This window comes from Drosophila ananassae, unplaced genomic scaffold, assembly GCF_017639315.1.
Source record: "Drosophila ananassae strain 14024-0371.13 unplaced genomic scaffold, ASM1763931v2 tig00000015, whole genome shotgun sequence".
Classification (NCBI taxonomy): domain Eukaryota; kingdom Metazoa; phylum Arthropoda; class Insecta; order Diptera; family Drosophilidae; genus Drosophila; species Drosophila ananassae.
In genome coordinates, this window is record NW_025319112.1 from 281,325 (window position 1) to 295,781 (window position 14,457).

Consider the following 14,457-nt stretch of genomic DNA (forward strand, 5'->3'; position numbering starts at 1 on the left):
GCTCGAAGGACCAAATGTTAAGAGGAGCCCCGTAAATATTCGTGATACTCCAATGAGTTCCTTTTTAAAACTGTTTTTATTTCTTACAATTCTCTTACAAGAAACATACATGAAAATCTTAAATCTATTTAAAACTACTTATCAACAGACTGCTCGCTGACATGGTATGTGACCCTTTCTTAAGTGCTTCAAGTGCACCACATAAATATTTGGTTAGACTGCAGGAGATCGTCTTTCAAACCATGCTGTTAATCACTTATTCACATGGGTCCGATCTCCTACATTCTATGTTTGGAGTTTTTATCGTGTTCAATGCTTGAACAAACCTTCTTGTAAGTCTATTGCTGCGACCTCATCCTCATTCACGCGTGACAGAGAGTCTGGAACAATGTGCAACGACCCTTTTCTGTGTTCGATGCTAAACTGAAACCGTTGTAAAGCTATAGCCCATCTCCCTAGCCGTGAACTTAAGTCCCTATTCGACATCAGCCATTTGAGGGAGGCGTGGTCGGTGACTATTTTGAAGGGGTGTCCCTCGACATAGGCTCTGTACTGTTTGAGAGCTACGATAGCGGCCAGACACTCCTGCTCCGTCACTGTGTAGTTTCGTTGGGCTTTATTCAACTTTTTCGAAACGAATGCCACTGGTTTCTCATCCCCCTCGTCCGTCTCCTGGACTAGCACTGCTCCAACGCCACTTTTACTAGCGTCGCAATGAATGGCGAACGGCTTGTTGAAATCCGGGTTGCACAATACAGGCGCCTCGCAAAGTCGTCGTTTTAGTACTTCGAAAGCTTTTAGTGCTTCCGGAGTCAGGCTAAATCTTCGCTTCGTTGTCATTAAATCGGTTAGGGGAGCAGTCAGCGCTGCAAAGTTTGACACAAACTTCCTGTACCAGCCACATAGGCCCATGAAACTTCGCAAAGCGCGCAATGTTTTGGGAATAGGAAAGTCTGTGATGGCTTTGACTTTCTCGGGATCTGTTCGTATTCCCCCGTCCCCAATGATGTGCCCCAGGTATTTGACCCTTCTCTTACAAAAATGACTCTTAGCTACGTTGATGGTCAGTCCTGCTCGTTTTAAATGATGTGCTATCTCCTTTAATACTTCTAAGTGACTCTCAAAACTCGGTGAGACCACTAACAGATCATCCAAGTAAATAAATACTCTATCCTTCAGATGCGGTGGGACAACCTTGTCCATAAGTCGGGACATGGTGCTTGTTGCGTTGCATAATCCGAAAGGCATAACCGTGAACTGATATAATGGTCGTCCTGGGACGGTGAAAGCAGTCTTGTCACGGGATTCAACATCGAGCGGGACCTGCCAATAAGCATCCTTCAAATCCAAACTCGTGATATATTCGGCTTTCGGCAGTCTACTTAATATCCCACTGATTTGAGGAAGTGGGTAGGCATCCTTTATAGTGTGACTGTTGACCTTACGGCAGTCTAAACAAAGTCTCACTTTACCTGGCTTGGTAACCATAACTATTGGTGAAGACCAAGCGCTTTCAGACTCTTCGATCACTCCTAGCATGCGATCAATTTCTACATACATATTTTTCTCCACGGCCGGAGAAACAGGGAAGTGCCTTTGCTTAATTGGCTTGGCATCCCCTACATCGATTGTGTGTTTTATCAGGTGAGTCTTTCCTAAGCCTTCTTGTGTAAATGAGGGGAAACAGTTAATGGCGATGTTGAGTTGTAAACTTTGGTCTTCAGTCAAGTCATGGTGATCCTTTTTCAGATTGGCACTATCGCTGCTGCTAGACTCCTTTGTGTCCACCTCGCCTACCTGCAAACTCCTAGGCAAAAGATCGTATGCCTTCCAAAAATCGATCCCTAGGTATAGATCTTGCTTGAGCGACGGGACTATATACAACTCCATCGGTTTGCGGATGTTATTGTATTCCACGATAGTTGACAGTTTGCCTGTTATCCGTTGTGATCTTCCATCTGCGGTTTCGGCATTGACGTTCACTGACTTGTACGTGTTCTTCATCTCCATCACTTCCGCTGCTAGCTTATCCCCGATACAGCTTATCGAAGCTCCTGAGTCAAGAAGTCCATAAACGGTGCGATCTAATAGATGAATTGGCAAAAACGGACGAAGATCTCTTGTACTAGAAGGAACGGAGCATATGTGTCTCAATCCTCTCTTACACCTTTCGATGTTCTTCCAATATGTTGGCTCTTGGCTCTTTCCTATTTACTCTGTCATTGTCGACTGGTTGTGGGCGGCATTCGACGTCCTCGGTCTGTACGCCGACTTCGAACTGCCGAGTTTTGAGTTTTTTGGGCACCTCGTGCAGTTGGGTTTGTAGGTGTTGGCTGCTCCCCAGCCGTAGCAAAACACTCGTTTTTCTTCTAGACAGTCTTGATACCGGTGCCCTTCGTGGTGGCAATTCCAGCATACCAGGGCGAGTGCTTCGATATCTGCCTCAATTCCAACTTCAGAGCTGCTTTCCGCACCAGGTTCGTCGATTAAATCCGCGACTTCGCGCCGGAATGGAGTCACTCTACTATAACCATGTGATCGCTTGACATCCTCCAGGAAAGCCTCTCGACGTCGACAGATCTCTCTAAGCTCCTGCGCCGTTACCGCCTCGACATTCAGGATTTCGTGACGTATTTCTGGTCGCAAATTATTCTTAAGAATACGAACTAACTTGCGCGTGGACCAAGGCGTTTGTAATTGATCAATCATTACGTTTGCACTGTCGTAGAATGCGTCAAAAGATTCGTTGGGCTTCTGCTTCCTATTCCTTATCAACTCCTCTACATCGACGTCGTCCCGATTCTGACGGAATTGCAAACGGAGCGCTGAACATAACCGATCCCATCGGACTTCAGCTACGGACTTGTGGTATCGCCAATAGAATTCCGTGGCTTTACCTTCAAATAACACACTAACGTTGCGGCACAACACCGCGAAATTCCCATCCAGCGTCTTATGAGTCAGTGCCTCCACACGGTAGATAAAGTCGTCTATCGGTACGCCGGTTCCGGAGAACTTGAGTTTCCATCCATTTAGGATATGTCCAACTTTATCTGGTCGTATCCCTAGATCGGATATTGTGCTTCGTTGGGGTGACATTGCGCATCCCGCTGGCATCGTCGGTATTGTGGTGGGAGCCGTTGTTTCCGTTCGGTTGCTGCATATCACCTAACCTCGGGGTTGATCTGACTTCCCTGCTCACGGCTGAGTTGGCAGGCGTTGCTATCAATCTTTCCACACTGTCTAACACAGACGTTTGCACCAGTTCGGCCATCTTTTCCGTCAATATGGTGAGCAGCATCCTCTCCATGGCTAGAAGTGTTATGGCACTTGCCATGCTGTTCGGATCGTTGCTCCTCAGGCTAGCTGCCTCGGTGTTCCGGGAAGTGCTAGGGATGTCGTCTGAAGGTGTCCTTTCTTGGCTACTCTCCGTCTGACGGACTCTTGATTGTGATCGCGTTTGAAGACCTTCAACTGCTGGCCTACAGATACTCTTACATACAGGACAGTTTTCGCTTTTCTTAAAATGCACATTGATGCATTTCTTGTGGAACTCGTGTAGACAGGTTGTTTCAAAAATTTCGGCGGCGGATTTTATTTCTGTTTTGCAAAGTTGACAAATTGGTTTTTGTGCCTCTTGAGAGCCACGGTCGGGCGATCGATCTAAGCCCATCATAACTGAGAAATGTTTGTAATTTGTGAAAAATGTTATTTTCTTCCCTATTACCTATTGATCTATCCTAAACCTCTGTTAAATCTACGAAAAAACTGCAAAATGATAAGACAAACTAACTGAACTTCGCTTTTGATATCCTCGGATGTCGGGAGAATTAAATTTAATCGAATCTCTCAAAAGATTTTTTTAGACATAGGTCTAAACTGAAACTTAAGGTTTCTAGGCGTTTGAGCTGTTTAGGGAGAGTAGTAACTCTTAAATTCATGTTGCATTGGACCCAATACGATGTAGAATCGAATATGTAGTTTTCCTGATGCATCATGAAAAAAAAAAGTTTAACCTCTTAGAAAAGAAATAAAATTAGACTTTTCCAGTAGTCACACGTGGTTAGGACATCTCACCGTAAGAACGTCTCTATTTTCCATTAATGTGATCCACTAGGCAAATTCTAATTTTGATTAGGATGGCACCTCAGCAACAGGTCAGAGACAAAACCGAAGTTTGTAGTACCCTGTGATCCTTGCACTGATTACAGACGGGCAAATCTTTGCTCCTGAAATGAAGTTCGGACTCTCAGAACACCAGAGTCTTCTGACATAAGTTTCTCGAACAATTCAAAATCAAGAGATGCTAATTTGTAACTAAAGAAAGTTTGTTGAAAATTAAAATAGAAAAGTAATACAGCTTTTGAACTTAATGACCGTTGAGTTTCTGTGGGAGTTATCCTTGTTTTTTTCTTTAGGAAGGCCCCACGTTGGGCGCCACTTAATTTCTAAATTATTATTATTTAATAATATAATATTATTACTGTAACGTGCAACGTTTGTAGGGACAGTGGAAGGACCTGTGCTCGCGGGCACGCTGAAAGGGTCCGGCTCTAGCTCGTCGGCTTGGGGGTTGTGGTCTTGCTGGGACAGGTCCTTCAGCAGTTGCAACGCCGGATCATAATAATTTAGAGATAAGAAATTTTGCGTGCTGCGACAGAGAGAGATTTAAAATCTCCGCTAGAGATCTGAGGCGGTTTTCACGTTCATCAAATTCAAAGAAAAATAGAAAAAAAATTAGGACAGGATCGAAGTTAGATTCGAGAAAACTACGAAGGATCACTGCTGGTGTTGTGTCCTTTTACATTCCCCAACCCTACCATGGCCACAGGCAGAAGAGTGAGACTCTCGTGGATTTTACAGTAACATTTTTATTTATAATCTTTCATTGATAGTTCTTAATTAACATAGCTGATCTAATCCTAGAATCTTAACAATGTAGTTTAGAAAATGATTAATCCTAATAAAAACCCTAACCTAATTGTTTGTTTTGTTTGATTATTAATATGTTTTTACTTTACTAATAATTCGTACTTTACTAATAATTTTGTTCTGCATGGGTATTTATAGTTTAATTAATTTATTAAAATTTTTATTCAACTCAATTTATTAAAAATTTTCTTTCACCTTATTGTTTTGTCTGAGGTTGTGTGTACAGTGGGGAAAAACAAAAGAAAAACTAATAGTATAAATATTAAATCAAAGTTTGTGCATGGCTATTAAATTTTCAATTAGACGTCTTCTTTCAATTTACAATGGAAAATCTCTGACTTACGTACATCCTCGGCGAAAAGGTCGACCCCTTGGCGTTGGTGGCTGTTGGCGTGGACTAGGGTTTACGATGGGTTTATGTAAAATTCTTTTTTTCTTTAGAAATTTTCCATTAGCATTTTTTTTTTTCAGTCTAAGTTTTCTCACTTCTTTCTTCTTCGCTTTCAATCAAGATAATAATAAAAAAAAACTAAAATTTAATCATATTTCATTTATTTCCCTTTTTTTTTTTTTTTTTAAATTCAAAACTCTGACTAATACCACTGTGCTTCTCTTTGTTTTTTTTTCCACTCCAATCAATTGCAAATCAAACTTCACTTTTTGCTTTCACTCTTCTTTTCTCTCTTCTTCTCCGGCACACACTTCCTTCTGATCATATCTGCACTTCTTTACTTTTTCTTTTCTCTTTCTCTTCTTCTTAGGAACACTTCATAGCAACTGTTCAAAAATTAACAATAAAAAATAAAAAAATAGAAAATAATAAATTTCACTTATTGATATTACTGGCTTAATTTTTATTATCTACTTTTTTTGGATTTTTCTTTCTTTCCTTTTCTACATTTTTCCTTCTTTGCTTTAAACTTTTAAATTTTTAAACTTTTTTTAAATTTTATTTTTCTCAGTAAGGTTCACTTATCCCTAGCGTCAACTTAAACTTTATTCAAAATTCTTTCATTCTTTTCTCTTCAGTTGCACATTTAATTCAACAAAAATATAAAAAAAATAAATCTTTCCAATTTCAGTTTCTCTTCACAAATTTTTCGATTTCATCTTTTCTGCCTCATCGACACGTGGTTTCTTTTCTTCGTTTTCTGTCTCTTCTTTTCTTTTCACTAAAACTCCATTTGCTTTATTCTTTCCACTTCTTCTTTGCCCGAACACGTGGTCTCTTCCGTTCCTTGGCTCGAGCTTCCAGATTATCCTCCCTCCGTTCTTCTATGCCTGGGCTCGGTGGTCCCACGTTGTTGCTTCTCGCTTTCGCTCTCCCGCTCTATAAGTGCGGGAATCCGGCAGGCTTTCCAGCGGTGTTTTCAACTTCTGTTCCCTCCGTTCTTCTATGCCTGGGCTCGGCGGTCCCACGTTGTGCTTCTCTTTCGCTCTCCCGCTCTATAAGTGCGGGAATCCGGGAGGCTTTCCAGCGGTGTTTTCAACTTCTGTTCCCTCCGTTCTTCTATGCCTGGGCTCGGCGGTCCTACGTTGCTGCTTCTCTTTCGCTCTCCCGCTCTATAAGTGCGGGAATCCGGGAGGCTTTCCAGCGGTGTTTTCAACTTCTGTTCCCTCCGTTCTTCTATGCCTGGGCTCGGCGGTCCCACGTTGTGCTTCTCTTTCGCTCTCCCGCTCTATAAGTGCGGGACTCCGGGAGGCTTTCCAAAGATGGGGCCCGCTTTTCCAAAGTTTTCCCCCGAGAGGTTCTCTTCGGGGCTGCGGGAAAAACGAGGGCCCCGTTCGTAGGGTTCTTCTTCTCACCAACCTTCTTGTGCCCTTCCTTCATTGCCGATCGTGTGCCATGTGGAATACTTTGGCTTCAGACACAGGCTGTACGTTGAAAATGTTCTTTTTCCTTTTTCCACTCGCGACTCGTGGCGTTCTCGCGGTTTCTTTCCTTCCGGGGGGCGAAGCCGAACTTGTGCGACCGCGTGCCACTTGTAATCAGCGCGAAACCAACGAAAAAAAATGAGTTCGCGAATTTGCTCTTCTAGGCACGTCCGTCTTGCAGTAGGTACGAATTTTGAAAGACGGTCTGCCTTCTTCCACGCCATTTCCTGGCCCTTTAGACTGACCAGTTTTGATCCACTTTTGGATCAGCTGGCCGATGATTTGCCTAGGTGGTAACCCTCGCAAGAATAATGGGAAATTTTTTTTTGTTGTTTATATTTTTGCGGGTTAAATTCAAGTTTTATTCTTTGTCTTTTTTTTTTTTCTCTTTATGCCTACGTCGCTTCAGACGCCGTTACACAGTGCATACGCATTCTAAATCGGAGCTTTATGACACTCCATTTCATATGCAAATAAATAAACATTTTATAACGTTGTGAAACAAATAATTCCCTTTTTTGTTATTTGGGAAAAAAGGGAAAAAGTCATTGAAAAGGCTCAATGACCAAGCATTGGTGACCCCGACGTGATATAATTAATAAAATTAACAATTCAATAATTCAACAACAATTAATAAAATTAACAAGCATAAAACAGTGTGAACATACACATTCAGTTTTTGCGCGGTGTATTAACATATGTACATATGTGCATTTTTGAATACAAACGGCATACAGTGCATCCGTGAAACAATTATTTTGTATTTATACATACATCATTTAATAACACAGCTCTACAGAAAAAAAAAAAAAAAAAAAATTCAGAGATCAGACCATACCTCTTATATGGATTTGGGGTCGCTGAATCCGAATCCGTGGTCAGTTGGTCGCCATCACGTCAGGTTTTCCCTCAAAAACCTCAAAAAACACACTTTTCACTTTTTTTGAGGTTATGAAGAAACTTGACGTGATGGCGTCAAACTGACCTCAGATTCGGATTCAGCGACCCCAAAAACCCCCGGGTACCATGTTTTATTTGAATATGCTGAATTTTGAAATTTTTGTGTTCGGCATACATTTTTTGCTAAGATGCCTACATATAAACGCACCCCCTGTCCTAACGGTGCATGCGAAAAATTTGGCATGGAGCTCGTTTTAAAGATCACAAATCAGCCTTTCATTTCCATTTTGAATTAGGTTTGAAACACATCAGAATTTTGCGGTACGATTTTTCGAAAATGGCCAAAAACGGCGTTTTTCGACTATTCAACCGTTATTTTCTCGAAAACCTGACGTGATGGCGACCAACTGACCACGGATTCGGATTCAGCGACCCCAAATCCATATAGGAAGTATGGTCTGATCTCTGAATTTTTTTTTTTTTTTTTTTTGTGGAGCTGTGTAATATAAATAAATACAATACATACAATTTTTATCCTGTCCGCCAACAAACATACATACATACATACGTTCCACTGCACTTGCAGCATTCGACTCACACAAGCGTTCATATATATATACATTCCACAACTCAGTGTACGGTTCTGAGCGCACAGTGGGATAAATCGTGTTCGCTGCGCTCAAATATAATTAAATTTAATAAAATAAAAAAGAACTATAATTTTGGCGCCAAAATTAATTTGTGCGGGTTTTTACCTAAATTGAGCGTATTTCAATTATAGTGGCGATGAACTCCAGCGGCGCCGTCACAGGAGAACCCACTCCATCTCGGAGTGCGATTTTGAAATGCAAGGCAAAGGGTATCCTCCAGGATTTGAAGAGGATCCAAGGCGCCCTGCAGCCAATGTCAAAGGTGAAGGATGCTATGCTCCATGTGCGTCACGGCCAGTTGGTCGCCATGTACGAGGATTTTAAGGCCATCCACGGGGAGCTTGAAGAGTTAGACATAAGATAAGCAACGACTTGCGATGGACGGTGTCTGAGCTTGTAGCTACGATGCATGCCAAAATCGAGCACTAGACGTCGTTGCGCTCTGCTCGAATTGCTGCCCATTCCACCCTTACCAGCGGAGGTTCCAGTATCCAGGTGGAACCAGCACTCAGTCGGAGTTTTCAAGCCTTGCCCCCTCTTCCTCTTCCTACTTTCAGCGGAGGATATTCAGAGTGGGCTGAGTTTCATTCGATCTTTTCGACGATCGTAGGCTGCAATCCTTATATAAGTAAGGTGGAAAAGTTTCAGAAATTTCCGTTCCTTGGAAATCTTCGAGGAGAATTATGATGTCGCAGTGCAGCTTTTGGAGAATCGATTTAATAACCGTCGGTTGATATTTCAGGCTCATGTGAACGAAATTCTGGGCCTTAATCTATTGGAAGGTGACTCAGTGGCAGCGCTTCGAGGGCTGTCCGATAAGTTCAATGCCCATATGCGAGCCTTAAAAAATTTGGGGACGACAGTTCAGATCGCCGGCTGCATTATTGTCCAGGTACTTCTTCAAAGGTTGGATCCAGCTACTGAGGCCAAGTGGGAGGAAGGTCAAAATGCCCTTCCGTGATTACTGGCTAGTCAACTGCAGCTTTGTAGACGCAAATCGTACGTGGCAGTGTCGGACATTGGCGACAGACGGATTCTCTGTTGATGGGCTCCTACGATCCTATTGCTCTGAATATTCGGCCCTCGTCAACGCTGTAATCGCCACCAACATCACGGACCTCCAGCCTAGTTTTGAGCTTGGATGTCTCCAGCTGGAATATTCCGTCAAACCTCACTTTGGCTGATCCCCAGTTCTTTCGACCGCAGCGGATCGATTTACTTATCGGAGCCAGTCTATTCTATGATCTGCTGTGTGTTGGTCAAATCCAAATCAAATTGGTCCTGCGTTTCTTCTTGGACTTCAAGACCAGTGGCCAACAGCGGTGCTATCTGAACAGCTGAACAGGGACAGCTGGTTCCAAGTACGCCAACTCTTTTCCAGCACTGCAGCGTGTGTTCGCTTATGTGCACAAGTTCTCACACCGTCACAAGGGTGTCACTGCTAGCGACATCAAGGCTGGAATCCACTTACTATTGCGTCTGGTGCAGCGTGTGTATTTTTTGGATGACATAAAGGCGCTTCAGAATGGAAAGGAAATTTCGTCAGCCAGCATACTTGCCACATCCTCTCCTTTTTTAGACAAGTTTGGCCTGTTGCGTGTGGACGGTCGTTTAAGAAATTCTACATTGGATTTTGATAGTCGTCATCCAATTATATTGCCCAGAAGCCATCCAGTTACTCGGGCTATAATTATTGATTTCCATGAGCGTAATCTACACACGGGGTCTCGAGCTCTGCTGGCTATTATTCGATCCCAATACTGGCCGATCGAGGGGAGGAAAATGGTGACGAAGGCATTGCACAAGTGTATCCGATGCTTCCGCACCAAGCCTCGGTTGCTGGAGCACATTATGGCTGATCTCCCGGAGCAATGAGTCATCGGTTGCCAGATTTTCGGAGTGACGGGTGTGGATTTTTGCGGCCCATTTTACTATAAGCCAGAAGTTCGCAATAAACCTCCCGTAAAATGTTACGTGAGTGTTTTCATTTGCTTTGCTACTAAAGCCGTGCACTTAGAGCTTGTAAAGGATCTATCCACATCTGCGTTTTTACATGCTTTAAAACGGTTTATATGCACTCGCCGAAAGCCTCAGCATATTTGGTCTGACAATGCGACCAATTTTGTTGGAGCTAAAAACGAGCTAAAGGATCTGCTCCAACTCTTCATAAGCGATGAGCATCAAAGAGCGCTTCTGGAGTTTTGCGCGATTGAGTCCATCGAGTGGCATTTTATTCCTCCTCGATCTCACATTTTGGTGGACTCTGGGAAGCGGCTGTCAAAAACGCAAAGCATCATTTTTACCGGGCTGTTGGATCCTCAGTTCTTGGATTTGACGAGCTGCGAACTCTGCCTTTATTGTCTCTTTCAGAGGATCCTGCAGACCTTGATGTTCTAACGCCATCCCATTTTTTAACTGGTGGCCCGTCAGTCAGTTTTATCGAGCCTGAATTTCAACCGTATGGACAGCTGGCAGCGTGTGTCTTTCCTGCAGCAGTCTTTCTGGTCCCGATGGAAGGAGGAGTATTTAAGCCTTCTTCAGCAGCGCTCCAAATGGTGTGCGTCCGGCCCTGCCTTGGCGATTAACGATGTGGTGCTTGTCAAGGACGAGAACCTACCCCCCATGAAGTGGCCATTGGCTAGAATTCTGGATCTAGTCCCCGGTCGGGATGGAGTGCCTCGAGTGGCGGTGATTAGAACCGCTTCTGGAACTACCAAGCGCGCAGTGACCAAGCTTTGCCTATTGCCCCTTAAGGATGAAGTTGAAGGACAGGCCTAAACTGGGGGGAGTATGTCGGGTCAGGCAGCAGCCACGGCATAAATTGAATCAATATAAATGTAACATATATATATATAAATGTAATAATTATAGTTTAGCATATAATCATCGCTGTTGTTAGTCGCAAGCCGACTCTTCTCGGCCGCTCGTCTTTATTTTATTGATGTCATTAAGTTAACGAGCTTTCGCCCGTCCTATGCTAAAGGCGGGCCCACTTGTACTCTCTATCTCAGTGCATATGCATTCTAAATCGGAGCTTTATGGCACTCCATTTCATATGCAAATAAATAAACATTTTATAACGTTGTGAAACAAATAATTCCCTTTTTTGTTATTTTGGAAAAAAAGGTAAAAAATCATTGAAAAGGCTCAATGACCAAACAATCACCATCCAATTATTTTTCTAATAAAAATGTTAAAAACAGCCCCAAGCATCTTTAAATATATAGCCAAGATAGCCCAAAATAGAATATGTACCAAGATCCCATCTTTCTAACTTTACACCAAAACACCAAAGTCATGCCAATTCCGATCGTTCTATGACAGCTATAGGATATAGTTGACCGATCCTTATGAAATTTCGCATATTAGATATTATGGCAATAAACAACATGTGTAGAAGTCGAAATTCATAAGAATCGGCCGACTATATCCTGTAGCTGCTATGTAACTGAACGATCGAAATTGGCATAAATTTGGTGTCTTATAAACTAGAATGATAGGACTTTCTACGGAATCCGGTATATGGGCTAATCTGTTCTGCCAAATGTCATAAGGGCGGCCGACTTTATCTATTGCTGCCATACAACTCGGAACGATCGGAAATGGCACGACCTTAACTTCAAGGGTATGTCAACTTCGGTTCCCCCCGAAGTCAGCTTTCCTTTCGTGTTTAATTTTATGATTAAATAAGTGCAATAACATTTGGAAATAAATAAATTAAATGTTGAAGATATAAAATTTACCATAACAATGCACATAAGAACTTGCAAGGTGAACATTCCAAAAGATAAAAAGGCTAAAGTAGTTAGAGTTATATCGGTAATATCCTCGAAACTAATTAATTTTTTTTGTAATGATGAATCTGTTGGAAAAAGTGGTGCGAAAGGTTGATGAGATATTGTATAATCCTTTTTTGAATTTTCAAAACCTTAAATAAAATAATTTATAAACGTTAGAAAGAAAAGCTTCATATATGATTTTAATTGATTTTAACTTACTGTTTTTATTCTTGAGTTCCGATACAACAATGTTTTTTGTTGAAAGTTCGGTAAAGACTTCTGTTTGTGGATCGATCTAATTTAAAAAAGGATAATAAATAATAAAAAAATTAGGAGCACAAAAATATGGTTTAGAATATACATATTTATACTTACAATTTTACTATGGCCCAAGGAATGAATACCCTCATAGGCATAACCTGTTATGTGACCATAATCAAATTCGTTAGGCCCATCAGAATTAGAGGCAGCTCTTTTTGCTAACTTCCGAACATCTGAAACGCCGAACTTTTGAACGTATTCTTTTTGCCTAAAAATAGAAAATAAGATTTGATTTATTTATTCTACTGAAAGCTTCTGTTTGCTCTTATATTTGACAAAACCAAATCCTTAACTGAAGTATAGAAATTTTTGGCGGGAAATCTTGTCAGGGATAGCCCAAAGGTAGAGTTCTCGGCTGATGTGTGAAGGGTCCCGGGTTCGAGATGAGCTAGAGAATTAAACTGTTTCTGTTTGTTTATTTACTTATAAATTCTTGTTTTTATATATTTTTTTTCCAAAATCGCAAGGTATTTACAAAACACCAGGGGTAATTTTCGAAGTGAGATTATGATTTGGACAATAGCTGAATGGTTAAAACGTCGCCCTAATAGGCTCGGAACGGCCCGGGTTCGACTCACAAGCACATTCAATAAAAATCAGTTAAATAAAAAAAATAAAAATTCCAAATTAAATAATCAAATAAAAAAATATTAAAAAATGAAGAGAAAATTAAGACTTCCGTCTAGACTTGTATAATGAGTACATTCGAATCGAATGGAGTGAGTGGAATAATGGAAATGAATTGACATTGTATGAGTGCAAGCCGCCTGTGTTCCTCTCTTAATTTGCGACCTCAAACGAAATGAATAGTACACGAATAGTGTACTATCAAAATTTAAGTCCACCAAGGACAAAATTAAAAAAAGTATTGGGCGTGATGAGATTTACTTTAGGAGGCTATAAAGCACCTTGAGGATTACCTAGAGAAAAATATAGAGAAATTTAGGAAAGGAAAGCTAAACCTTTCCGATAAATAAATACAAATTTTGGTAATAATAATCATTACTGTACTAATTATATCCTATTTAAGAAAATTAAAATCGAAAAGGCAATTGTTGGCTATAGCATTGCCCACTCCAATGCCGAATGTTAAAAAAAAATAATGTTTACTTTATATTTTTATTAAATAATACAAAAATTTTAAACGTTTAATTAAATGATCAATCTAATAACAAAAAGAAGAACGACAATCTAAATAAAAGATAAGAAATAAAATAAATACAAATTACAGCCCACTAAACCATCGTATAAAAGGAAAATAAATTTGAAATGCAAACCAAAATATAATTAAGGCGTATAATTTTGCCGTTAAGTCAAACGTTAAGTTGAACATGGGAGCTGTTGGGCCAAGCAGCCACCAAAGAATTCATCTAAAATAATTATAATATGCTAAGCTGCAGCTGTTGTTATCAGCATGTTTCGTCTCTGTTTTGTCCCCAGTTTCGCATGCGCTTTATTGGCATTTGTAGCGTATGCGCTTTGGGGAGCTTTAGTTGAGCTTCTGCGCAAGCTCTTGTTTTGGCGTTTGTTGTGTTTTGGAGTTGATTGGAGCCGCATATATTAGGGTTAAATTGAGCCCAAAATAAATATATTGAAACTATAATTTGAAACGCGTATAGTTATTCGGCTGCTATTAAAAACTATTAATAGCTCAACATTTGGTGACCCCGACGTGATTTCATCCCGGTTGATTATTGTGATCAACATTAAAAGTGCCAAGAAAACGCCCTTGTTGTTGTTACAAGTTGAATTTTAATCGAATAATGGAGTCTGGAGCTGAGACTATTGGAGCTGCTGCCGCAAACCGGGAAAGGATGCTGCGGAGAAGAGCAGAGGTGACCTGCCAGGAGATGGAGGCGCTGCATCATAAAGTGAAGGCTGCGGCGCGGACTGAGGATTGTACTATTATGGCGCTTGAGTCAGTGGAGAAGCGTTTGCGTGAGCGGTTCACCGCGCTTCAAGAAGAATTGGAGGAGCTTAATTTTAGCGAGATCGGGAGT

At 41.3% G+C, this 14,457-nt stretch overlaps 1 protein-coding gene across 1 annotated transcript; it reads right to left on the reverse strand.

Moving 5' to 3' along the window:
* Window positions 1-309: 309 nt before the first annotated feature.
* On the reverse strand, window positions 310-13,043 carry LOC116655403. The gene is made up of 7 exons (XM_044718152.1): window positions 13,036-13,043; window positions 12,512-12,665; window positions 12,356-12,431; window positions 12,101-12,285; window positions 3,098-3,433; window positions 2,216-3,015; window positions 310-2,125 (listed from the first exon to the last, which is right to left on the reverse strand). Exons 1-7 carry the CDS (start codon window positions 13,041-13,043, stop codon window positions 310-312), a joined length of 3,375 nt encoding a protein of 1,124 aa, XP_044574087.1.
* Between the last annotated feature and the right edge of the window lie 1,414 nt (window positions 13,044-14,457).